The sequence below is a fragment of the Oncorhynchus gorbuscha genome, linkage group LG26 (genome assembly GCF_021184085.1).
Source record: "Oncorhynchus gorbuscha isolate QuinsamMale2020 ecotype Even-year linkage group LG26, OgorEven_v1.0, whole genome shotgun sequence".
NCBI classification, from domain to species: Eukaryota; Metazoa; Chordata; class Actinopteri; order Salmoniformes; family Salmonidae; genus Oncorhynchus; species Oncorhynchus gorbuscha.
Genome location: NC_060198.1, coordinates 35,283,852 through 35,309,824, shown reverse-complemented (window position 1 = coordinate 35,309,824; position 25,973 = coordinate 35,283,852). Strand labels below are relative to the sequence as shown.

General features: G+C 43.6%; 1 protein-coding gene across 4 annotated transcripts; it reads left to right on the top strand.

Annotated features, from left to right (window-relative positions):
* Positions 1 to 525: 525 nt before the first annotated feature.
* On the top strand, positions 526 to 25,608 carry LOC124015290 (choline transporter-like protein 2). 4 transcript variants are annotated; one of them, XM_046330430.1, is made up of 22 exons: positions 526 to 690; positions 18,002 to 18,050; positions 18,160 to 18,233; positions 18,415 to 18,499; positions 18,659 to 18,743; positions 18,854 to 18,964; positions 19,198 to 19,258; positions 19,457 to 19,583; positions 19,681 to 19,764; positions 19,889 to 20,001; positions 20,168 to 20,299; positions 20,566 to 20,665; positions 20,827 to 20,919; positions 21,054 to 21,138; positions 21,298 to 21,560; positions 21,697 to 21,791; positions 21,973 to 22,076; positions 22,258 to 22,331; positions 22,430 to 22,500; positions 22,652 to 22,740; positions 22,864 to 22,948; positions 24,752 to 25,608. In XM_046330430.1, exons 1-22 carry the CDS (start codon positions 657 to 659, stop codon positions 24,856 to 24,858), a joined length of 2,121 nt encoding a protein of 706 aa, XP_046186386.1. In that variant the 5' UTR covers positions 526 to 656; the 3' UTR covers positions 24,859 to 25,608. The 4 variants fall into 4 exon arrangements, with proteins under 4 accessions (XP_046186386.1, XP_046186385.1, XP_046186387.1 ...); XM_046330429.1 differs by lacking the exon at positions 24,752 to 25,608 and adding an exon at positions 23,555 to 24,442; XM_046330431.1 differs by lacking the exon at positions 526 to 690 and adding an exon at positions 15,842 to 15,993.
* Positions 25,609 to 25,973: the final 365 nt, after the last annotated feature.

The following is a 25,973-nucleotide window of genomic DNA, read 5'->3' as shown; positions in this document are numbered from 1 at the left end:
CACGTTGATATGGTGCCAATGGGATGCCTTCCAGTGTAATGAAAATATAATTGTTTGCCAGTCATCGGAGTTGGATATATAGGCACCAATTCCAGCATTCTTTTTTTTTTTGGAAATAATATTTTAACTTGACTGCACGTCCAACACAGTTCTTACAAATGTATTGTGTAGCTCAATTAATTAGCTCAAATTACTGCGCAAGTAGGTTTAACCTGTATCGTACTCCTATTCCCTTTTCACAGTGGTTCTTCCACTCCAGTTCTGACATATATTATTTAGTATTTTAGGAAATCTTGCAGCTTCTCTTCTTGACACACTGTATAAAAAATATGTTCCTGAGCTCGGCATAAGAAGATGAATAGATAGGCTATACAGTCTGCATCTGATAATGTTCACTTTTTTTTACCGTTATAATAGCAGTGTCATCGTGCTCACACCCACGTCCAGTGATTCGTCTATTTGCCCGTCATTCAAAGTTTTGTTCGCATTCACTGGTCAACTTTTTCAAGAAGGAACGTCTTGCTAAATGTTTTGAGTTTGATTCAGATTTGGAGTGAACTTCAGCGCAGTAACTTTATCCGTAGGCTACCATTTGGACTGGAAATTAGGATATATGTAGTCTTACAATTTTAGTTTACAAGTGGACTCACTAATTCATGATGGAACTGGAGGGTGAGAAACCGAAGTATGGTAAGTTGTAAGCTTGTTTAGTTTATATAGGCTACCATATCTCTTTAACAGCGCGTTCACTGTCCTGGGATAGCTAGCCGACCAGCCCCATATAGTTTCGTTTTCATGTATGAAGAAGACTGGAGTGTGGAATGCAACATTGTATTGGTGTGTGCTGGTTGCATGTAACAATTTAACTCAGCATCGGGCTATTACATATTTGATTTACCCCATAATTTTCATACGTAATAGTCTATGCTTGGTCTATGCTTCTGTTTTGGGCTAGTCAACACATTGCATTTGATTAGCCTATGTGGTTGTTGCCTCTCTCACACTCCCACGCCCAGGTCTCATCCCTGTGCCGAACAATGATATTACTGATAAACATTCCATACAATAATTGCACACGTGTATGCAAATACTGTAGCCTATCTCAAATGATCATACAATATGTTTCTCAAATAGAATGTGGGTTTCTTTCAATTATCTTAACATTTTCAGTTAGTCAGTAGTAAACATGTAGTTTACTATTGTTAGGTTAAGCTGTAGTGTCCCTGCTCTGGCTTTGCGTGTTCAGTTGCTACATTCCTCAGCCTGGTATGGCACACTAAAGAACGACTCACCAGTTTTGTGCTGACAGAAAAATGACCACCATCCGAATATAGATTAGTTAATTAAAAAATGCCTCATGGTGGGTCTGAATCTGAATTGATAGAAGATACTGTGTGTATAGTTTCAGCTATTGTCAGGAAAACCCTGCTATTCCCTGCAATATAAAGATGTTGGTAGGTTAACGGATCCAAACAATTGTTGTTCATGTAAGGGAAATGTTTTTTCTTGACGATATGTTCTCATAATACATTAGTTAATTTATGCTGCCTAAAAAGAGCAAGAATCTCTGCTGAAGTAGACAAACCTCTACCAAAATGATAGAGTCTGACTCCACGCTTGTAATTTGGACTTTAAATATACAGTACCAGTCAAAAGTTTGGACACACCTACTCATTCCAGGGTTTTTCTTTATTTTTACTATTTTCTACATTGTAGAATAATAGTGAAGACATAAAAACTATGAAATAACACACGGAATCATTTTGTAACCAAAGGAGTGTTAAACAAATCAGAATATAAGATTCTTCAAAATTTGCACACTCTTGGCATTCTCTCAACCAGCTTCATGAGGTAGTCACCTGAAATCCATTTCAATTAACAGATGTGCCTTGTTAAAAGTTAATTTGTGGAATTTCTTTCCTTAATGCGTTTGAGCCAATCAGTTATGATGTGACAAGGTAGGGGTGGTATACAGAAGATAGCCCTATTTGGTAAAAACCATGTCCATATTATGGCAATAACAACTCAAATAAGCAAAGAGAAATGACAGTCCATCATTACTTCAGTCAATCTGGATGCTTTGCTGGTGACACTGTCTGTGATTTATTTAGAATTCATGGCACACTTAACCAGCATGGCTACCACAACATTCTGCAGCGATACGCCATCCCATTTGGTTTGCGCTTAGTGGGACTATCATTTGTTTATCAACAGGACAATGACCCAACACACCTCCAGGCTGTGTAAGGGCTATTTGACCAAGAAAGTGAGTGATGGAGTGCTGCATCAGATGATCTGGCCTCCACAATCACCCGACCTCAACCCAATTGAAATGGTTTGGGATGATTTGGATGGCAGAGTGAAGGAAAAGCAGCCAACAAGTGCTCAGCATATATGGGAATTCCTTCAAAACTGTTGGAAAAGCATGTGAAGCTGGTTGAGAGAATGCCAAGAGTGTGCAAAGCTGTCATCAAGGCAAAGGGTGGCTACTTTGAAGAATCGAATTATAAAATATATTTTATTTGTTGAACACTTCTTTGGTTACTACATGATTCCATATGTGTTATTTCATAGTTTTGATGTCTTCACTATTATTCTACAATGTAGAAAATAGTAAAAATAAAGAAAAACCCTTAAATGAGTAAGATTCTAATTTTCACTGTTTGTGTTTTGGTTTTATGTGGGGTTTGCAGGGCCCTGTGAACAACATGGAGGAGGGATAAGGCGAGATTAATGGTTGACTTGTTAGCTGTCTCCCCTCTCCAGCTATAGGAAAGCTGTTTTTCTTCTTTCCGCTGCACACAGCCTTTCCCTCCCTCTGCCTGTCTTATGATGACTCATTTATTATTTAAAATCCTCTCTTTCATTATCCAATACTTTTTCCTCTCTTCCTAGCACAATAGATTTTACAACCTCAGTATAGGCTACTATTTAGTATACAGCACTGTTTGCCTCTTTCCTCTATACAGGATTTAGGAATGTGTTATAACCCTCATACAAACAAGCAGTCAGGTCAACAACAGAGCAAGATTTTGATGGGAATAAAAGACAGCTGAGCATCAAACTGCATTGTGGGAATAGTAAGCTGTGACTTGGCAGGAAATAAAGTTGAAGACATTCTGTGAAAAGTTGTGGGGTTAGTGACCTCTAGCATTATATTGTGACATAAATGACTCTCTCAAATGACTGTCAAATTCAGTGTAGTAATAACTCTTAAATGAAAATAATTATGGAGGTGCAGATGTATTGGAATCTGACCAGTAGGAAGCATATTTAGTTATAATCAGGTATTATGTGTTTGTGTGGTTATAAATAGTGTAATGATTGTTAGACAGAGGATTTATAGAGGCCCTTTGTTTTTCTTCTTCGTTGTAAGTTCCTTGTGCGTTTGGTTTGCGGTCGTATGAAGTCTTTCTGCATTTAATGGAAATCTGTCAGGGTTTCACATAAGAAGGCAAAGGACAACAAACGTAACTATGGGGAGTTTGACACAGGCTACCACCTTGCAGAAATGAACAGTCCTCACTTGGTTAAAGATTGTATCTGTTTTTATGAAGACATTTTTTCAATATTTCCCCCAGCATTGCTCAACATTCCTTTGACCCTGACTCTCCCATGTGCTAATGTTGTAGATACATTCATACGGTTGTAATTTAGGTTTTCATGGTATAACAGGACTGTCTCGGAAATACAGTGGGGTTAAGGCTGCGATCTAACATAGTCATCCCCATTTCACATCATGGAGTAATTTCAGGCCAACACATATCAGGAAACCTCAATAACAGGGGAACTGACAGGATCAGACAGCCTACAGCCCTGTGCAGTCTTAGTTTATATGTAATTATAAGACATATTTAGGAGAGTGGTTTGAAATTTGATCCAGAGTCTCTCTGATCTTTATTTCAAGCTCTGGCAAGGTCTAGCTACACTCTTAGAATAAAATGGTTCCAAAAGGGTTCTTTGGCTGTCCCCATAGGAGAACCCTTTCTGTTTTCAGGTAGAACCTTGTTGATTCCAGGTAGAACTCTTTTGGGTTCCATGTAGAACACTCTGTGTAAAGGGTTCTTCATGGAACTCAAATAGGTTCTGGCTGGAACCAAAATGGTTCTACCTAGGAGCAAAAAGGATTCTTCAAAGGTTTCCCGTATGGGGACAGCCAAATAACCCTTTTAGGTTCTAGATAGCACCTTTCTTTCTAAGAGTGTAGCAATAGTGTAGTGTTGTGCTATTCATGAACATTTGCATTTGAAGTCCAATCCAGCTGTTTTCTATTACAACATCTGTCATCGTGTTATCACTTCCCACATTGTCACTTTACTCAACAACTGTATTGAATAAACAGGCATCCCACTGGGCACACTCTGGTTGAATCAATGTTGTTTCCACAACATTTAAATGAAATTACATTGAATCAACGTGGAATGGATGTTGAATTGATGTCTGTGCCCAGTGGTATACCTCTAGGGAAGGAGAAAAGTGTTCCCAACTAGCACAAATTATTATTGTTTAATCTGCTTGATCACAGTCTGGTCCAAACATACTCATGTGACTTATTAACCCAACAAAAGTTACGTTTAGTTTCCATTCAGACAGCAGACAGCCTGAGTGTTTGATGTTATTAGGGATAGTTATTAGGGCCATGGGGCCTGAGGAGAAGAGAATAAGCAGAGGCCAATTCCTGTAATAGTGATGTTGAGTTATAGGACCACCCTCACTGTTACCATTAGGAACCCCGGTCTATTTGTGTGGTATACCCTTCCTCTTCCTGACTGGTAGTCATCGCTGTTGGACTTGGCGGACCTCCCACAGCCTGTCTGGTCTGTCACATCTTGTCACGACTTCCGCTGAAGTCGGGTCCTCTCCTTGTTCGGGCGGCGCTCGGCATCGCTGGTCTTCTAGCCATCATCGATCCACTTTTAATTTTCCATGTGTTTTGTCTTGTTTTTCCTCACACCTGGTTTCAATTACCTCAATCACTTGTTGTGTATTTAACCCTCTGTTCCCCCCATGTCTTTGTGTGGGATTGTTTATTGTAAGTGCTTGTGCACGTGTTGATTGGTGTGCGACGGGTTTTTGTACCCAATATCTTGTTATTTTTATGCCGTTGGTTTTGCTATTAAACTGCTCCGGCTATTACCAAGTTCTGCGCTCCTGCGTCTGACTTCTCTGCCATCGGTTACGTACCCCTTACAGAATCCCACACCAACTATATGGAGTCAGCAGGAGCAAGTGCCCCTGGAATAGGGGTGGAGGAGTGCATCCGGGAGCATGCGGTGATGCGCCACCATCTCGGCGCCGCTATGGACCACGTTGTCCAAACTATGGACCGCTGGGAGAGGCAGGGAGTTCCTCCAGCGCCTTCACCAGCACAACCAGGGTCTCCATTACTCACCCCCCCTTCACCCGGTCCCAGTGGGATTCGTCTCGCCCTTCCCCGGGAGCCTGGCAGCCGTCCACCGGCTCATTCAGGTCGTGAGAAGGTGTCTGCCCTCATCTCGTGCCTCTCTGGGAAAGCCTTGGAATGGGCCATCGCCGTGTGGGGAGAAGGAGATGCGGTGCTGGACCAGTCTTCGACCACCCACCCAAGGGTAGAGCGACGGGTGAACGTCTCTTCCATAAGAGGCAGGAGCACCAAGGAGTTCGCCATGGATATTCGGACCCTGGCCGCAGGCGCAGGATGGAACGATAGGGCCCTGATCGACCACTATCGCTGCAGTTTTGCGCGAGGATGTCCGTCGGGAGTTGGCCTGCAGGGACACCACCCTCACTTTCGACCAGCTGGTGGACCTGTCCATTCGGCTGGATAACCTGCTGGCCACCCACGGACGTCCAGATCGGGTTCTATTGGTTCCATCCCCAGCACCGCCGCTCCGGTACCCATGGAGCTGGGAGGTGCGTAGGGAGACTGGAGGAGGTTCCGACTTGTGCACCATCTGTGGCCGCAGAGGTCACACTGCTGGTCGGTGCCGGGTTGGTTCCTCTGGGGATCGAGGCAGCAGGCAGGGCACTCTGGCGTCATCCCAGGTGAGCCGGCACCCTTCTCACCCAGAGCCCTCTGTTGCACACATGGTTTTGTATGTTTCTTTCCCTGAGTTTTCCCCGCATTCCCAGCATAAGGCGCTTGTCGATTCAGGCACGGCTGGGAATTTTATAGACAGATCGTTCGCCCTTAGTTTAGGGATCCCCATTGTTCCCGTGGCTGTGCCCTTCCCCGTTCACGCCTTAGACAGTCAACCATTAGGGTCAGGGTTGATTAGGGAGGCCACCGCTTCTCTGGGTATGGTGACGCAGGGGGGTCACAAGGAGAGAATTAGTCTCTTCCTCATTGACTCTTCTGCGTTTCCCGTGGTGCTAGGCCTACCCTGATTAGCTTGTTATGACCCCACTGTTTCTTGGCAACTGAGGGCTCTCATGGGGTGGTTGCGAGAGTGCTCGGGGAGGTGTTTAGGTGTTTCCGTTGGTGCTACTACGGTGGAAAGTCCAGACCAGGTCTCCACCGTGCGCATTCCCCCTGAATATGCCGATTTGGCTCTCGCCTTCTCCAAAAAGAAGGCGACTCAATTACCACCCCATCGATGGGGTAGATGCTGCACTTCCCAGGAGTCACGTGTATCCCCTCTCCCAGGCGGAGACGGCGGTTATGGAAATACATGTCTCCGAATCCCTGCGTCAGGGGTACATTCGGTCCACTTCACTCGCCTCCTCGAGTTTATTTTTTGTGAAGAAGAAGGAGGGAGGTCTGTGCCCGTGTATTGACTATCGAGGTCTAAACCAGATCACTGTGAGGTACAGTTACATGCTACCTCTCATAGCCACAGCGATTGAGTCAATGCACGGGGCGTGCTTCTTCACCAAACTAGATCTCAGGAGTGCTTGCAACCTGGTGCGTATCCGGGAGGGAGACGAGTGGAAGACGGCGTTCAGTACGACCTCAGGGAATTATGAGTACCTCGTCATGCCGTACGGGTTGATAAATGCTCCATCAGTCTTCCAAGCCTTTGTAGACGAGATTTTCAGGGACCTGCACGGGCAGGGTGTAGTGGTGTATATTGATGACATTCTGATATACACCGCTACATGCGCTGACCATGTGTCCCTGGTGCACAGGGTGCTTGGTCGACTGTTGGAGCATGACCTGTACGTCAAGGCTGAGAAATGCCTGTTCTTTCAGCAGTCTGTCTCCTTCCTAGGGTACCGCATTTCCACCTCGTGGGTGGAGATGGAGAGTGACCGATGGAGAGTGACCGCATTTCAGCCGTGCGTAATTGGCCGACTCCCACCATGGTAAAGGAAGTGCAGCGGTTCCTTGGGTTTGCCAATTACTACCGGAGGTTTATCTGGGGTTTTGGTCAGGTAGCGGCTCCCGTTACCTCACTGCTGAAGGGGGGCCCAGTACGTTTGTAGTTTTCGGCTGAGGCGGACAGGGCTTTTGGTCACCTGAGGGCTCTGCTTACCTCGGCTGCCGTGCTGGCTCATCCGGACCATCTTTGGCGTTCATTGTGAAGGTGGACGCTTCCGAGTCTGGGATAGGAGCCGTGCTCTCTCAGCGCTCGGGTACGGCACCGAAGCTCCGCCCCCATTCCTTCTTCTCAAAGAAGCTCAACCCGGCGGAGCGAAACTATGACGTGGGGGACCGGGAGCTGTTGGCTGTCGTCAAGGCTCTGAAGGCGTGAGCCATTGGCTTGAAGGGGCTAAACACCCTTTTCTCATCTAGACAGACCACCGCAATCTGGAGTACATCAGGGCAGCGAGGAGACTGAACCCTCGCCAGGCAAGGTGGGCCATGATTTTCACCCGTTTAGTTTTTTCCCTTTCCTACAGACCAGGTTTCCAAAACGTGAAAGCAGACGCACTGTCCCGACTGTATGACACAGAGGAGCGGCCCATGGATCCCACTCCCATACTCCAGGCATCCTGCCTGGTGGCGCCGGTTGTGTGGGAGCTGGACGTGGACATTGAGCAGGCATTATGTGCAGAGCCCGCTCCCCTCCAGTGTCCCGCTGGACGTCTGGTTTTGGGGCCTCGACCAATCCCAGGTGACGGTCAACCAGTCACGGACTGGGTGCTGGTTTGGTGACTGGTGCAGCACGGCCTGTCATCCTGGGATTGGTGAACATGGGCGATGTTTCCGACCCAGAAAAAGCCAAACAGCGCGGGGACTGGGTCTGGCTCGACACAGAACCTGCCCCTCTGCCTGCCCTGCCGGAAGCTAGGTCCGCGGTTTGTGGGGCCATTTAAAGTACTGAGGAGAGTGAACAAGGTTTGTTATAGGTTACAGCTTCCCCCAGATTACCATATTAACCCCTCGTTCCAGGTCTCTCCTCATGACCAGGAGGCGGGAGGTTCCTCCGCCCCTCTGGTGATTCGCTATATCCTGGATTCGAGGCGTCGGGCGAGGGCCTTCAGTACCTCGTGGAGTGGGAAGGAGCGGTCCGGAGGAGAGGTACTGGGTTCCAGTGGAGGACGTGTTGGACCCCTCAATGCTGCGGGAGTTCCACCGTCTCCGTCCGGATCGCCCGGTGCCTCGCCCTCCGGGTCGTCCCCGAGGCCGGCATCGGCGCGCTGCTGGAGCCGTGCGTCAAGGAGGAGGTACTGTCATGACTTCCGCCAAAGTCGTGTCCTCTCCTTGTTCGGGCGGCGGTCGGCATCGCCTGTCTTCTAGCCATCATCGATACACTTTTCATTTTCCATGTGTTTTGTCTTGTTTTTCCTCACACCTAGTTTCAATTCCCTCAATCACTTGTTGTGTATTTAACCGTCTGTCTCCCCCATGTATTTGTGTGGGATTGTTTATTGTAAGTGCTTGTCCACCTGTTGATTGGTGCACGACGGGTTTTTGTACCCAATAACTTGTACTTTTTATGCCGTTGGTTTTGCTATTAAACTTCTCCGGCTATTACCAAATTCTGCTCTCCTGTGTCTGACTTCCCTACCACCAGTTACGCACCCCTTACACATCTGGATGTTTGGAAGGTGAAACACCCCTATACTCTTTGGAATTCTGCATTGTTTTGTAGATTGTTGTAGCTGAATCAGAGCCAAAAATAGAGCACTGTTTTGGAAATTATGTTCATTTAGCAGGCATTTAGAGAGTGTAATCATGTTTCTTTGTCAATGTTATGAAAACATAGCCAAGTAATCTAATTGATGTTGCCTAATGGGTTGGTGCTGAGGCTCTGGCCTATCTATCTCTGCTATGAGCACAATCGAGAAAACAACAAAGACAAGACATGAATGGGCGTCTGTTTCATTGAAGTGCAGTGCTGTCTGTTGTCCCTGAGAGAGTCTCTCACTGGAGTAAATTAGGGAGACAGACAGTAGAGGTGACACTCTCTCCTCAGGAAGATGGGCCTGTTTATCCAGCAGGCTTCAGAAAGTGGAAACTGAAGAAGAGGAGATGGTTAGGATTCAGGAGCCTCTTATATTCATTGTTACAGCAGAGTTTTGTTTAGGATTTTAGTCCAGAGCAGGGATGGAATTAGATATTGTCTCTTGGGATGCTCTAAAAATAGTGGACTGGACCAACATTGATATTTGTAACGTTTATGTGGGTGTTCTGGTAGCTCTGTAATTTGAACCCTGACCCAAAGTGTACAGACATCTAGTCCAGACCATAAAGAGAATGCTGTTTTTACTAGCAGAGATATTTGGAGAGAGGGCACACTTCCCTACCCTAACCACCACAAGGCTCCATATCTAGGTTCGATATCTCTGAAGTAGTTATGTTATCTGCTGTTGGTCAAGTCAATCTTATCTTGATGTTGAAAACTCCCTATGAGGGAAACGATCATACATACTGCACTCAGTCAACACTCTACTACTGCACTTACTGTAATGAGAGACAGACAGACTGCTACTATAGCCTACTGAGTTGATATGACATCATGCTTCTCTTTTCTCAGGAGTATACAGTGCCTTCGGGAAAGAATTCAGACCCCTTCCCCTTTTCCATATTTTGTTACGTTACAGTCTTATTTTAAAATTGATTAAATAAATAAAAAATATTAATCAATACACACAATACCCCAGAATGACAAAGTGAAAACAGGTTTGTAGAATTTTTGGTAAATGTATTAAAAATAAAAACAGAAATACCTTATTTACATAAGTATTCAGACCCTTTGCTATGAGACTCGAAGTTGAGCTCAGGTGCATCCTGTTTCCATCCTTGAGATGTTTCTACAACTTGATTGGAGTCCATCTGTGGTAAATCTGGTGCATCCTGTTTCCATCCTTGAGATGTTTCTACAACTTGATTGGAGTCCATCTGTGGTAAATTGAATTGATTGGGCATGATTTGGAAAGGCACATAGAGCTCTGAGACAAGATTGTGTCGAGGCACAGATCTGAAGAAGGGTACCAAACAAGTTCCCGCAGGATTGAAGGTCCCCAAGAACACAGTGGCCTCCATCATTCTTAAATGGAAGAAGTTTGAGAACCACCAAGACTCTTCCTAGAGCTGTCTGAATACTTATGTAAATGTGATATTTCAGTTTTTTGGCCAAAATTTTGAACAAAAAACTGTTTTTGCTTTGTCATTATGGGGTATTGTGTGTAGATTGATGAGGGGGAAAAAACATTTTAATCACTTTTAGAATAAGGCTGTAACGTAACAAAATGCTGAAAAAGTGAAGGGGTCTGAATACTTTCCAAATGCAATGTATAATAGTTGACTCAGGAGTAGTGCACATTGGATGAGTGCATACTGTTTATGTGCATTGCTGTGTTCACCAGTCCCAAACAAAATACATGATTTATGTTCTCTCCAGATATGTGCATACACATATTCAGCATGACAGTCACAATATATTCTGTACATAGAGCACTGTAGATATCGGCATGGGTATAAATACAGGCATGGTGGACAGATTAAACATTTATTGGAAGGTTGACCTTATTTATGGTCGTTTTCTCTATTGAGAGGTTAGGGAGGAAGGATAATATTTTAGGAGAAACTCGACTCAGGAAACAATAGAACATTTCCAAAGCAAGGTCAAGAAAACCAGAAGGTCAAGACAACCAGAAGCAAAACTGCCTTGTGTAGTACACTATGCAATGAGCTCTCTGTCCACAAGAAAAACAGTGGTACAGTGGGGCAAAAAAGTATTCAGTCAGCCACCAATTGTGCAAGTTCTCCCACTTAAAAGGATGAGAGAGGCCTGTAATTTTCATCATATGTACACTTCAACTATGACAGATAAAATGAGAAATAAAAATCCAGAAAATCATATTGTACGATTTTTAATGAATTGATTTGCAAATTATGGTGGAAAATAATTATGTATGTAAATAGTAAATGTATGTCACGCCCTGGCCATAGAGAGGCTTTTATTCTCTATTTTGGTTAGGCCAGGGTGTGACTAGGGTGGGCATTCTAGTTTCTTTATTTCTATGTTTTCTATTTCTTTGTGTTTGGCCAGGTGTGGTTCTCAGAGGCAGCTGTCTATCGTTGTTTCTGATTGAGAATCATATTTACGCAGCTTTTTTCCTACCTGTGTTTTGTGGGTAGTTATTTTCTGTTTCTGTACCTGACAGAACTGTTCGTTGTCGGTTTGCTCTTTGTTATTTTGTTCAAGTGTTTTGAGAACAAAAGGATTATGTACGCTCACCCCGCTGCGCTTTGGTCTACTTCATTTGACGGCCGTGACAATGTAGTGAAGCTGAGGATGCATTAATGGATTAAAGCTGGCAGGCCTTGACAGCACACTCCCACTCACCATGCTTCCCCAACAGAATACCACGTTGTTCTCTTGTTCCTCATGTGCTGTAGCTTTTTTAAATACCTTTTCTCAAGCAATAGAGAAAATGTGACACTGAAATGTGGGAATTTATGTCAAACCCATATTATGTATTCAGTGGAGATCCAACTCTTGCAGGGTGAAATATGCTCCCTGTGCATAGTCCATCGAGATGTTGAGACTATTTTGTGCTGGTAGCTTGTAACAGTCTGTTACTGTGCATGTAATAATGAGCCAGTAGGGTTTTTACAGAAAATGAAGATAGAGGGAGCCTTTGCTTTCTCTCATTAACTTGTAATGAAGGGAAAATTGGCCATTACCAGAATGACATAGACTACCCATTGGCCAAAACAAGTGACTACACTGCCTGGAAAGAGTATGGAGAGATTCCAACAGAAGCTTCTCATCAATACCTATTTTCCAAACACAGCTCATCATGAAACATACTCAATTTTCCCATAATCTGTCTTTATCATCAGCATACACAGCATCCCGTTGGGTTCAGACAAAGGCAATCTAAATTGAATTGTTATAGAGATTGCTTTTCATTGCTCACTGCTAAATGTGTTTTAATAAAAAGTAGTCTAATATCCTGCTAGCGTGCAAACCCAGTGAAAGCAGAGGAAATGGCACAACAGGATGTGGTTATGGATATGTGAATATCCAGCCAGGCTGGGTGAAACCACCCAATTTAATACAGTCATGTTCCCACAAGAGGGTAGAAAACACCTATGAATATATAATGCAATGGCTCTGAGAGGACACACCTGGATATAACAGAGAGGAATTAGGGGAAGCGAGAGGTTTAACTCAGCCCAAAATATGTCCATGAAAATAAGCCCACGAAGTGAGGTATTTTTGTATGGAGGTCAATGAAAGTGTCGAATTTGGTATAAAAAATTGTAAGGTTAGACTATTTTGATAGTCCATCTGTAGATGCTCTATCCAAATAAAGTGTGGCCAAATGTAATTGCTAATTTGCTACGTGAGGCTTATTTGATCGAATAGAAGTTTCATAATGGTTGGGTTGTTACGAATGCACTGATATAAGTGGACACACATGGCATTTCGGCAACTTTGGAAGAAAAACAACAACTTTATATCTGCATTGTGCCTGTTCTCATAGAGATAGATAGAGGACTCATCATGGACAGGGCTCGACATTAACACTTGTCCGCTTGCCCGGGACAAGTAAAACAATTGTTGGACAAGAAGAATATAGATTTATGTTGTCCAAATGGACACGTAAAAAACAATCACGCAAAAATCACAATATCAAACATTAGGTTACTCTGTTCAGAATTGGATCAGTGTCCTCCGGATGCAATGTGTTACACACTGTCCTCCCAATCTCAGCAGAGCGCGTATAATATTCTAGGCCTGCATTGACAGGCCTTTACATCTTGCAGTCGCGAGATGCGTTTTTGAAATGTACATTTGTTGATATTCATTGCTAGTTAGTGAGTTATTTGCCCAGTTATAGCTCATTTTAGTCATGAATCAAAATCCTGTAAAAGTCATGGTGTGTGTATCACCTGCGTTCCAGTGGGACATTGCCAGAGGAGAGAGAGACATTAGCGCAGCAGGTCAAATAATGATATACAAAAAGACTAACGAGATAGCCAATTCAAAACATACTGTGTAGTTTGGCTGGGCACCGGTAGGTGTATAACACTTAAATAAATCATTTCAATCATTAACTATCTAGCTTTTAGCATGTATTAATGTCATTGTCATGTCCGATGTCCTAAAATAACTTTCCAACGGCACTCGTGTATAGTCGCAAGTGGCCTGACAGGCAGTTGATACCAATGCTGCAAACTCCGGTTGTAAAACCGCCTCTCAGACGCTCAAAATCTATTCACTGGCCATGTAATTCTGACAAAGTTACAAGAATATTCCTAGACTAGGCTAATTGACAAGTAACTCGTATGCTGTCAACACTGAATATTTGAACCTTATAAATAGATAAACATCTTAGTTAGCTACCTCAACCACCTTAACCATTTGATCCCTGGTTCATTGAATAAAGGAATTATTTTATAAAGACCATAAAAAGTATTTGGTTATAATTGTAATGTTGCAGGGTGGCCAATCATGCTCCAGGAGATTCCATGAGTGCTATTTGGTGTGCAGGCTTTTGCTCCAGCCTTGCGTGAACACAGCACATTGCAAAAAATCAACTGCTCAATAGGACCTTGATAAGCTGCCTCTGGTGCGTATTTTACTTTGTGGGGGTTAAGTGCCTTGCTCAAGGCCACAACGGCAGGAGATACTGTATAATACATGGGATCAGACCTTCCATTGTCAATACCAGTGATAATAATTCATGTTAGTTTGTGAAGTGGTTACTTGCATAATACAAAACCATTTGTCATATTTTTGGCATTTTTGGAGGGGGGTACAAGTGACTTGAGCTTTTGGACAATTAAAAAAATCTGTCCCACTTGACTAAAAAAGTGAATGTCAAGCCCTGATTGATTTAGCCATTGAGGACTTCCACCATTTTTAAAGTAGTAAACTGTGTGGGGATTCCTATGAGTTGGAAGCAATCAGCCAATGAAGAAGAAGAAAATGTACTACCTTAAAATTGAGATGCCATGCTGTCACGGACAATATAATGGCACAGATACAAAGATGAGTCCTCTATCTATCTCTATGGCCGGTTGTTCACAAGTTTATCTGCCCTCTCATTGGCTATAATGGTCCCTCTTCCTGCTTGCCTTCCATGTTGGAGGATATGTATTTCCATTGTCAGAGCAGTCACATGTCTATCTTGTCAATATAATATACAATATTTGGCTATAATGAACTTCCTAATGAGCCGCTTGAATTGAATGCAATTTGTGAATAATCGATTGGGCAGAGGTGCGCTCAGTTTGCTTGAACGTTTGCTACGTTGCAGAAACGGTTTGTACTGACGCTTGTACGTTTTTGAACAGACTTTGAGTTACATTTGCTCCGGTTTGGTGGGTGTGGCAAGTCGTGCCTTGATGCAACGAGTAACGTATTTAAAGGTCAGAGGCCATGATACAGCTTTCCCCAAACGACAATCCAACCCCCCTTTTCACCTGGCCGTTCAGTACATCGCTGTTAACGTTCAGTTGAATGTTGCAGAACATAAAAACATACTAAACGCAGCCCTGGTGTGACAATAATTATTCAAACGTAGAAGAAGTGACGGCTAGAAATAAGTAAATAAGGCTGCGTTTTTTTCCACAACTTGGTCTTTTGACCAACCACATCAGATCTTTCACATCAGGGCCCGTTTTCCCAATAACATCTTAAGGCTGAGTTTGTTAGAACCAACAATGGGCCCAGAACTTTTTCAGAGCTGATCTGATTTTTCAAAAGGCCAATTAGTGGAGAAATATCAGAATTGCCATTTAAGATAGCTCTAGAAGTTAAATAAGGTATCAAAATATAGCTTTGTGTTCATTCGACAGTCTAAATAGCTTCAGGGCTGGAGATCTTGATTAAAGCGCTCATCTATCCAGTATTATAACCAACCAACCTTATTATAACCAGCCCACCGGAGTCTCATCAGTCTCCAGTGCAACAGCTTTTTGTTTTTCCCCCAAACACATGGTTGAATCATTCCTGTGTAGTTTGCTTGGGATCCACAAAGATATCCAGCAGCTTTTTCACAGAGGGGGAGGGGAGAGTCAGTGTCGTGAAAAACTAGGAATTGTCTCCACCCATTTTGTTTGTGCTCCCACCCTTCCCTGTAGGTGAGCTACCTGACCAAACTCTGGGGAGAGAGAGCGTGTGAAAGAGGTAGACAAAGCCAGGAACAAAGGCAGAAAGCGAGAGAAACACAGACAAAAAGAGCTCTGTGCGGAGGAAAAAGGGGAAGAGAATTGTACAGGTGGACTAGAGATTTGAGCTAGGCAGCTGTTGGGGGGTTGGGAAGTGGGTGGACTCTGAGGAACAGGGGTGTGCTCAGAGCTGTTGGGGGGTTGGGAAGTGGGTGGACTCTGAGGAACAGGGGTGTGCTCAGAGCTGTTGGGGGGTTGGGAAGTGGGTGGACTCTGAGGAACAGGGGTGTGCTCAGAGCTGTTGCAGACAGGTTGGACAAGTTTCTTCCCACAATACCTGTCTCTCTCACGTTCTTAAACACACCAGTTGGCAGGAAAAGGAAGTGAAGCAAAAAAGGGCTGAAGAAAAAGAGGGAGAGTGTTCTGGTCATTTATAAGCTGACTACCAGAAAGACATTTAAAGATGCCTGAGGAGCAACCCTATTACGGAAAGCATGGTAACTTCTAATTGCGCCAACTTGGTTTTAGTTTCTTCTAATTGCTCCAATGTGGTTTGACCTTTTTTTAAATCTTGTGAAAAGCTGTTTGTGTCTTTATGATGTTTGGTTGTAGCTTAAGTTATTGAAGTGGGATAGAGCTTTTCTCACTGCTTGAATGTTTTAATGAATCTATCAGTTGGAGCTTGTTAAAGGGTGGTGTAATTTGTGTCTAGAGAAGAGTGGCACTGGGTGAAACTACACCTCTAGTATTGGCATTATGAAAACATGTCTGAGAATGGGTGTGGGTTAAACTTGCTGATTATACATGTGTGTGGATAAAGTGTGTGTATCAGAATGTTTTCTCTCTTTTATCAAATGCTGCTGCATTGTGTTTATAAGGACTGGACTGAAAAATTGGCAGGAAACATGATTTTGTTTTCAGCCCTGAGAAAATATAAATGCGTCAGCCATTGTTGGTTTGGGCAAATGTTTCCTCACTTTGCTCCAGTCTACACTCCCTTTGCAAGCTGTTTCCACCATGCCTTTTGAAGGGCATCTCAGGCTGATTATGCCCATGTAACACTTTAACATCCAGACTCTGTATCTCTGTGCTTGTGGAATGATGTTCTCTGGGGGCAGGCCCACTATAATGCATGCTGCAACAGCACCCTGACCACTGCTCTGCATTATTAATGGCCGCCATGCTGAACGTCATACTCTATAGTATCTAGTGGTTCATCCACCTTAAGACTGTGGTTATTAATGTCCTGGGAAGTTGAGATTCAGTATGGCTAAACTTGAGCACTTCTGACTGATTTGTTATAATCGTACCCTTTCTCATCTAGTCCTAAATGTAGTTGACATTAAGGCCTCCTTTTGGTCGTCTGAGGATTTAGAACTGGCAATGAGTGAATGTAGTTTTGCTCATAACTCCAGTTAACTTTGATTGACATGGGCAGATGTGGAGAGTCTGTCGTCTCTGTGCTCCTCCTCATCCTGTTGGAACTCCAGGGTTCAGATCCAGTTTTACACATTGTATTGGGTGTGAGAGGGAGAGAATATTGTGCACTGGTTTATAGCCAAGTTTAATTTGGGGGATGTTATCAAGTTGAGAAAATCAAGAGACATTAACAAGAACAAACTTTAAAAAAAAAAAAAAACCTTTTCGTGGCATGAATCAACATTTTTCAGCATCGGCTGAAGGAGACATCACATGCATTCATTCCCCACATACGCTGCTGCTACTGTCTTATGTATCCTGTTGCTTGGTCACTTTACCCCTACCTATATGTAGATCACAGGAGGCTGCTGAGGGGAGGACGTTTCATAATAAGTGAGCAAATTAATGGCATCAAACGCATGGAAACAATGTTTGATGTATTTGATACCATTCCGCTCCAGCCCATCCTCCCCAATTAAGGTGTCACCAACCACCTGTGATGTAGATGAATACCTCAATTACCTCGTACCCCTGCACATCAACCGTGGTACTCCCTGTATATAACCACGTTACTTTTTACTCGTTATTGTTATTCAGTATTCACTGTGTATTATTCCTCGTTCCACCATTTTTATATTTGATCTTAACTCTGCATTGTTGGGAAAAGACCCTGAAGTAAGCACAAAAAAAAGTGATTTGAGAATAGGTTGTGCTCACACAGTAGAGTTGCTGACCTCTGGTGACTGTGTTGTGGTACTGCAGATTCTCAAGTTGCAGCTGCTTAGTCACTATAGAGGAATTTGTTGGGTTGCCAGGTGTCTGCCCCGACTGAAAAGTCATCTGACCAACAGTAAAGGGAGCAGATTGTTGACGCGTGGGCAATCCACTCTGTTTACCCCATGAAATGTATAACTAGGAGGCAGACGCCCCCACATGGAACAGTGTCAAAGTGCTTCTTGGTTATTAAATGTCTTCTGACAGCCCTGCAGTGTGTACACTTTCATTTAACTTCTATGCTGCAAGCCATTTACTGTCTGAAATGGTATTCCTACTGTATTTTTCAATATTTGCGTTCTTTCCATCTAGGTGAACCAAGAAAGTATGACCCCACCTTCAAAGGCCCCATCTATAACAGGTGAGAGGATTGCCAGTTCATCCACACTGTAGTCAGGACGGCACATCATTCACATCTAAAAACTATTGTTCCCATAACGTTTCCATGTCTCCCTCTCTCTTTACTCTAGGGGCTGCACTGACATTGTATGCTGCATCCTCTTCATTATTTGCATACTGGGCTATGTTGCAGTGGGAATTCTGGGTAAGTAAATGTGTCCTATAGGCACGAACAAGCTTAACTGACCCCATATTAAGTACTTGGGTATACCCGGAGTCATGCCCTTGGGTATGTCTCTGAGTGCTGCTCACCTAAAGCGTGTCTGTGTTAAAGATGCCTGTTATTTGATTGTTTCTTTGTTGTTGATGGTTCCCTTCTCCCATAGCCTGGTCCCAGGGAGACCCCAGGAAGGTGATCTACCCCACAGACAGCAGAGGACAGTTCTGTGGGCAGGCAGGCACACCTCTGGAGTAAGTTCTGCCCTCACCATTCATACACGGTGGAATACATAACAGACAATCACTAACACTCACATGTGTTGGTTGTCTCCATCATTCCCCCCCTGGGCATTCACTCTCTTTAAACCTGCTCTTGTTCTCTGAACAACTGGTTGTGTGTGTTTATTGTAGGACGAAGCCCCTGCTGTTCTACTTCAACATCATGAAGTGTGCCAGTCCCATGGTGCTGCTGGAGTTTCAGTGCCCAACCACACAGGTGACCTGAACCTTTGTTTTCAGTTGATACGTTCTTGAACGCCATGTTATTTATGCATGCCTCTGCACTTGTATTATCTTGTCTCATGGTAACATTTCTTTTGCCATCAGATGTGTGTGGAGAAATGCCCTGATAAGTTCATGACGCTCCTGAATGCCTACACCAATAAAGAGGACTTCAAGTATTATAAGAACTTCTGCAAGGAGGGTCTAGAGGGGCTGGTGAGTAGCATGTGAAGAGGAATCTGAGACAGGTGGCGTAGTAGTTTTCCAAAATCAACATGGATGACAATGTCAAGATTCCTTGGAATAAAATATCAAGAATGTGACAGTGTTTTGTTCTACAACAGTAGTGTGCCCAGTGGCTGAATTGTTCACACTAAACTAACTTTGAATATACATTTGCCACACCAATGGTTGAGATACTAAGTGCTGGTTGTTCATGTGTGTTTTAGACTGTAACACAGATCCTGAGTACTGGCCTGTGTCCTGCCATGCTGACTCCAAGTAAACCCTGTAAGTACAGCTCTAGTCTCTTTTGCTCCCCTATCCTGTATACCTGCCCTTCTTCCATTCCTCTGAGTCAAACTCCCCAACCCTCCATCTGGCCAGCCCATCCTCCACAATTCCGGAATTAGAAAAAAGTGAAAGACATTTATTTTAGCTGCTCTCCCTTATTGTTGTGTGTCTTCTCCTTCACTCCTCTTCCTCCAGTCACCCGTAGGTGCTTCCCTGCCCTGGGCCAGAAGAAGGGAGGGGAGATCACCGTGGGAAATAACTCTAAGTTTGATGACGGGGAGGGGAACATTAGAGATGCCAAAGATCTGGTGGCGGGGGTCAAGTGAGTCCACAGAAACATAATTTGCATGATGTTTTCCTGTGATGGTTGCTAGTGCTACATCTACAATCAGCATTGGTCACTGTATTTTCTTCTATAGGAATGCCACAGTGGTCATTGAGGCTCGACAAGTGGTCATGAAGATCTTTGAGGATTACACCCAGTCCTGGTACTGGATCCTAATGTAAGTCAGCATCTTCCCTTTGACACTATTGTGCAGTAATGAATTCACACTGAATTCCAAAGCACTTGATCAGCAAAGAGTCAGTTACGTAGCCACTCAAGTTTGTCTTTGTGTCGGGGTTCAGAGGGTTGGTGATTGCCATGCTCATCAGTCTTCTTTTCATCGTCCTCCTGCGCTTCCTGGCCGGGATCATGGTGTGGGTCATGATCGTCATGGTGATTCTGGTCATTGGATACGGTAAAAACCAGTTCAACAGAAGTCCCATTTTTGAGTTGTTTCTTAATTTTCCTATCTCTATATAAACTCTTTATAATCAACAAAGTCATATCCTGTGTCCCTTTCCCTAATCTCTATCTAAATGCTTTACGTCCCTCTTGTGGCCATGCTCTGTATTGCACCACAGGCATCTTCCACTGCTCCATGGAGTATGTTAGCCTGAAGTCAGAGGCCGGCTCTAATGTCACTCTAAAGGACCTGGGCTTCCAGACAGACTTCTCTGTGTACCTGCATATCAGACAGACCTGGCTGGCCTTCAGTAAGTCTCCCCACTAACCTCCTCTCAACCTTACAGCTAGTGTGGCTCAGGAGGTATACACCTGGGCCAATACATTAGAGTTCTACTGTATATCACGAAGCAGGATCAATGTTAGCCAGGTAACTTTTTTATAAACCCGTAGATATATTGCAGTGTTATCGCAAGCATAAACTGATACTAAGGACAACTAGGATTCCTGTATAAATGGTTGTGACTGACTTCTCCATTTTGTTTTTATGCCTTTTCTCTCTCTCCCATTCTCTTAGTTATTATTCTGGCCATTGTGGAGGTTGTCATCATTTTGCTGCTCATCTTCCTCAGGAATAGAATCCTCATCGCTATCGCTCTCATCAAAGAAGCCAGCAGGTCAGGAAACAGGAGTGATCTCTGCACTTACAGCCTTTTCTAATGGGATTGGATGGGAAATGGATCATTGAATGCTAGATCATTGTGGTTTAAATGGGGGCGTAATACATAGATGGTGGATAAGACCTTTCTAGTGCTAAACTGTGATGTTTTGTTTACAGGGCCATTGGGTATGTGATGTCAGCCCTGTTTTACCCCTTGTTCACCTTTGCCCTCCTATCCATTGTCATCGCCTACTGGGCTGTCACCGCTGTGTATCCTTCATGTTTGGAGAAAAATGACTCATAGGCTTGAGTAACTCAACATGCTCTTCTGAATGAGTGATGTGTATTTGCTGGGATGTGTAGTTCTCTGGGTCATGTTCTAGACCTTGACAGCCTCTGGCCAGGTTCCTGTCCACCTCCAATCAGCCCATTTATAAGGTGTTCAATGAGACGGCCTGTGATCACTCCAGGAAAATCTGTGAGCCAGCTGTGAGTCCTGCTTTTCCGTTAGCCCATGCAAGTATGTCACCATCTAACATCCTGATCTTAATTGGGGATACATTGAACTATCGGCTCACATTCCAAGATAAAAGTGTATACAATGGATAGAATGTCCACTGTTGATTCTTCTCTACCTGTCTCCTCCAGAACTTCAGCACATCCAGTATGAAGGCGGAGTGCCCAGACTCAAAGTGTCTGTTTGCCTTCTACGGTGGAGAGACGGTCTATCACAAGTACCTGATCGGCCTGCAGTTCTACAACGTCTTCCTGTTCTTCTGGTGTGCCAACTTTGTGACAGCGCTGGGTCAGATGACCCTGGCTGGGGCCTTTGCCTCCTACTACTGGGCCTTCGTCAAGCCTGACGACATGCCTGCCTTCCCCATCTTCTCATCCCTTGGCAGATCACTCAGGTGTGTGTGACTGTTTACGTTCCTGTCCCTAACCAAGTTGGGTGTTCAGATATGTACATGATGCTTTGTTGCATATGTGGGTGTCTTGACAACATTTTAAGGTTGGTTAGTGACATGTCGTCACTCCCCTGCTCAGGTATCACACAGGTTCCCTGGCGTTTGGCTCTCTCATCCTCTCCATCATCCAGATCATCAGGGTTCTGCTGGAGTACATCGACCACAAGCTCCAAGGTGAGCCATAGATCCTGTATTAGCAGTACTACGTATGGTATGTTGCTATTAACACAGCTGTCATTGTTTGCCCTCATCATACTTCACATTAGTTGTGTATGAATGTTTTTTGTATATTTTTTTGTACTTGTGTTGGCTCCCTGATTGGTTCTGCCCTACTGTGTGTTATTCTCCCCTAAAGGAACCCAAAACAAGTGCACGAAGTTCCTTCTGTGCTGTCTCAAGTGCTGCTTCTGGTGCCTGGAGAAATTCATCAAGTTCATCAATAGAAATGCCTATATTATGGTGCGTGGTACCACCTGTTTGTATGCACCTGCTGTGCCCAATGTCACCCAGTTAAATGCATGTCAGATTGGCTATAATTAATTGCAGAGGAGCTTTTTTTTCACCTGGATCATCTAACTGTTAACTGTGGGGAAAATGTTTGGTTTATGCTTGATTATGAATTTGAGTCTGCTGCCTCTAGGTGGCGATATATGGCAAGAACTTCTGCACGTCTGCCAAAGATGCCTTCTTCCTCCTTATGAGGAACATGATCAGGTGAGTGAGTGTGCTGTTTCTTAATGTTTGGGTTGACTTAATGAACTTTACAAAATGGACTATGGTCCATCACAACGTGTCACTGTTTGACCTTGCAGGGTAGCCGTCCTGGACAAGGTGACAGACTTTCTGTTGTTCCTGGGCAAACTCCTCATCGTGGGGCTTGTGGGTAAGTGAGGCTGTTTCTATAGGAAACATGATGAACAATAACACGTTCTCAGTAGGGCCAGTCTTCTAATGATTGTATTTAGTTTTATTACGTTTCACTGTTGACAACCAGTTGTGCTATTGGATGAGAACTCTTCAGTCCTGTTTCCCAGGAATCTTTGCGTTCTTCTTCTTCTCTGGGAGGGTGAAGGCCTTTGAGAACACAGCGCCCAACCTCCACTACTACTGGGTTCCCATCCTGGTGAGTAGCATAGCCATGCTCCGGGTCTGGTGGGTTATGTAGTTTAATCTACGATTTAAATGTAGCTGAGTGTAACCTACGGTGTTGTGTATTGTAATGGTTGGAGTGTGTTTCTCTCCTCAGACAGTGGTGGTTGGTTCCTACCTTATTGCCCACGGCTTCTTCAGCGTGTACGCCATGTGTGTGGACACACTCTTCCTCTGCTTCTGTGAGTAACAGTAGAACCATCCCCCTCTTGTTTTATGCATTGTCTTTCCCCCACAAACACAAGGGACCAGTGGTGAAGGTAAAGGATTAGGGTGGACACAGTATACTTAGGAAATGGCTGCCTCGTGTTGGCAACTCTTTTACATCTCAAAGCTTTACTAAATGGCATGTTTTGAAGTTAAGATGTCCCAATGTGTCTAGAGTTCATGTTGTCCTGAAATGGTGACTTCCTCTATTTCTTCATGACCTCTTTCACTGCTAATGGTGTTGGGCTGCCACTAATGATGAATTGCATGATGATATGCTGGTGTTCTTCATAATGCTTTATTGCTAAGTTATTGATCCTAACCCAGCTATCTAGGACTAGTGTTAACTTGCTGGTTGCAGAAAATGGGGAAGTTTGGGTGTTGATCTTTTCATTTAAAATGCAAATGGGTGCTTTTGCGGGGAATTTTGACTGACTTTCTCTTTCTCTCCCTTCTCAATTCATATTGTTTTCCTCCATCTCCCTTACTAATGCCACCCTTCACCTTCATCATCCTGTTTTCCAATCAACCATCCCTTGACCCCATTTAACGCACGTGCGCACGCGCACACACACACATAGGCGAAGACCTGGAGAGAAATGATGGCTCTCTGGCAAGACCGTATTACATGTCAGCTTCGCTCCATGACATTCTGTCGGAGAACAAGGCTGTGGAGGAGACTGAGGAGCCAACCCAGTCCTCGCCAGATGACCAACACGTCCAGCTGAAACAATAGCAGCCTCCGATGCAGCAGAAAGACCAGGACGTTTAGGAGTAGTCATAGCAAAGACACTGTGGACGAGATCTCCACCTGCAGATCTGTCTTGTAGAAATGGGCATGCTACTCATGATTGGTAGATCGCTATGAAAGCCTGAATTTGAACAAGTCAACTGCTTCACCAGTATGTATGTGCTCTTATTGGTTGGAGTTGGCAAATGATAGTAGTTTCAAACCATAAACAATGCTAGGGATTCCACTGTTTTAGTGAACATGTTGCAGTTCTGACATTGTTGCTGGAAGGGAAACACTGTCGGCCATAGGAAACAATGTGCCTAATTGACTATCTGTTTTGGTCTGATGTATTGAACCTCTTACATATCACATTGTTTACAGTTAATGCATTCAAAAGATCTCTGCAATGCTACCATCATTAGTATTACTGCTATCAGTGCATTATTAAAATGTTGATATTTTCAATGATCTATAAAAGCCATATGTAGTTTTGTATATACTGAAATGTATTTCTTAGTTCCGCTTGTGAGGGAAGCAGCTCCATTTTGTTCTGTAAAGCAATTGCAATCAGATCCCTTATTGCCTTGAAATGTTTGCCTGTCAGCAAGGTCTGTTTGATGCACTGCCCTAGAGACTTCTATGAGCATTAACTGAATCCAGTATCTCCTCTCTCTCGTGCTATTGTGCATGTTGGTAGTATGTCTGCTAGTGATTAAAGCTGCCAGTCTTTCTGTTATTTGCCTTTCATCCTCATTCTCTTTCTGCATTGTGTTGATGGGGAACAAGCTAAGGTAACTAACTTCCTTTTGGGTTTGACTAGGCAAACTTGACCAATTCTATCAAAAGCAGGCCAATTATGTTTTGTAGGATGACATGTGAAATGACTTAAAGCATTTGTTTAATTGGTGTAATCTTTGAAGCTTTGCTAATGCATCACAAATTGGTTCTGATCTGGCCCCTGCTTGGAAATGTAACAATGTTCAAGTTTTTCGTTTTGAAATAATGTTCATATTTTTGTCTCATGATGTTTTCCCTGATTCTTCAGTGGAGGACCTGGAGAGGAATGATGGCAGTGCGGAGAGACCCTACCTGATGTCTGACCGCCTCCTCAAAGTCCTGAATAAGAAGAACAAGCCTGAACCAGCAGAGTAGCGCTCTCCCATGTGGTGTGGAGGAGGGCAAAAGCTCTGGTGTGTATATAGTGGAGTATGCCTTAATGACCGGGTTGGCCAAGGACCTCATGCTGTCACTCATCCTGTACCTATGTGTCAATCTGTTGCCAGAAGTCCAAACAATCGCTGCCGTCCTCTGTGGTCGAGTGAGGCGTAATTTTAATGCTGCATGCAGAGTGCTTCTTACAAGGATGTTTTTTTTTCATTGTTATTTGGTTTGGATGAAATCATAGTTGTTTTATTTAAGTATATTTTCAAAAACCATCAACCAAATGTGGTTCTTATTGAATATAGTTGTACGTTACTGTAATCAGACCAGCTGTAAGCCAGTATGTTATGAGCATGTTTTGTTATGAATATTACTTGGAGTGTGTTACATGAAGGTGAGCACGAAACTGATCTATTTAGTAAAGTATTTTATACATGTGTATGTAACCTATGCAATTATTTTAATACACGCGGTACTTCAAACAAGTTTAAAACTACTTTTTTAATTGTTGCAATATTTTCTCTGCTTTGTCCTTACCAAAGCCATTAATACAGTACTGTACCCCCTTTTTTAATCCGCTGTTCAACATCAATGCTTTGCTCTCTGTTATAATTGCCAGGGAATGAGCGGTAAAGGAATGTATTCAGATGGTGTGAAGCTGAAAGCAGGGAAAAAATATGGGTCGTGGATCTGTTTAAGTGCCTGTGGATTTCTGAAAATAAAAATAGTTTTGTACATTTAGTCCTGTGTGTGACTGCCTGCCAGGGCAGATGTGATTATTTAGCTATTGTCAGTTAAACTGTTTTAATGGTCAGCTGTGGATCCTCACGGCTCTCTGAATGACAAGTAAACCATCTATAAACAGAATGAACTGTTCTACAATTATACAGTTGATGTTGGAAGTTTAACATACACCTTAGCCAAATACATTTAAGCTTGGTTTTTCACAATTCCTGACATTTATTCCTAAAAAAAAATGTCCCTGTCTTAGGTCAGTAAGGATCACTTTATTTTAAAAGAAAGTGAAATGTCAGAATAATAGTGATTTATTTCATCACAATCCCAGTGGGTCAAAGGTTTACATGCTCTCAATTAGTATTTGGTAG

Excerpts from the sequence above, each read along its gene's own strand:
- LOC124015290 (XM_046330429.1), top strand. The coding sequence starts at position 657 with ATGATGGAACTGGAGGGTGAGAAACCGAAGTATG. Across the intron at positions 21,139-21,297 it reads GGAAAATCTGTGAGCCAGCT|AACTTCAGCACATCCAGTAT; the intron begins GTGAGTCCTGCT and ends TGTCTCCTCCAG. Across the intron at positions 22,501-22,651 it reads CCTCATCGTGGGGCTTGTGG|GAATCTTTGCGTTCTTCTTC; the intron begins GTAAGTGAGGCT and ends CCTGTTTCCCAG.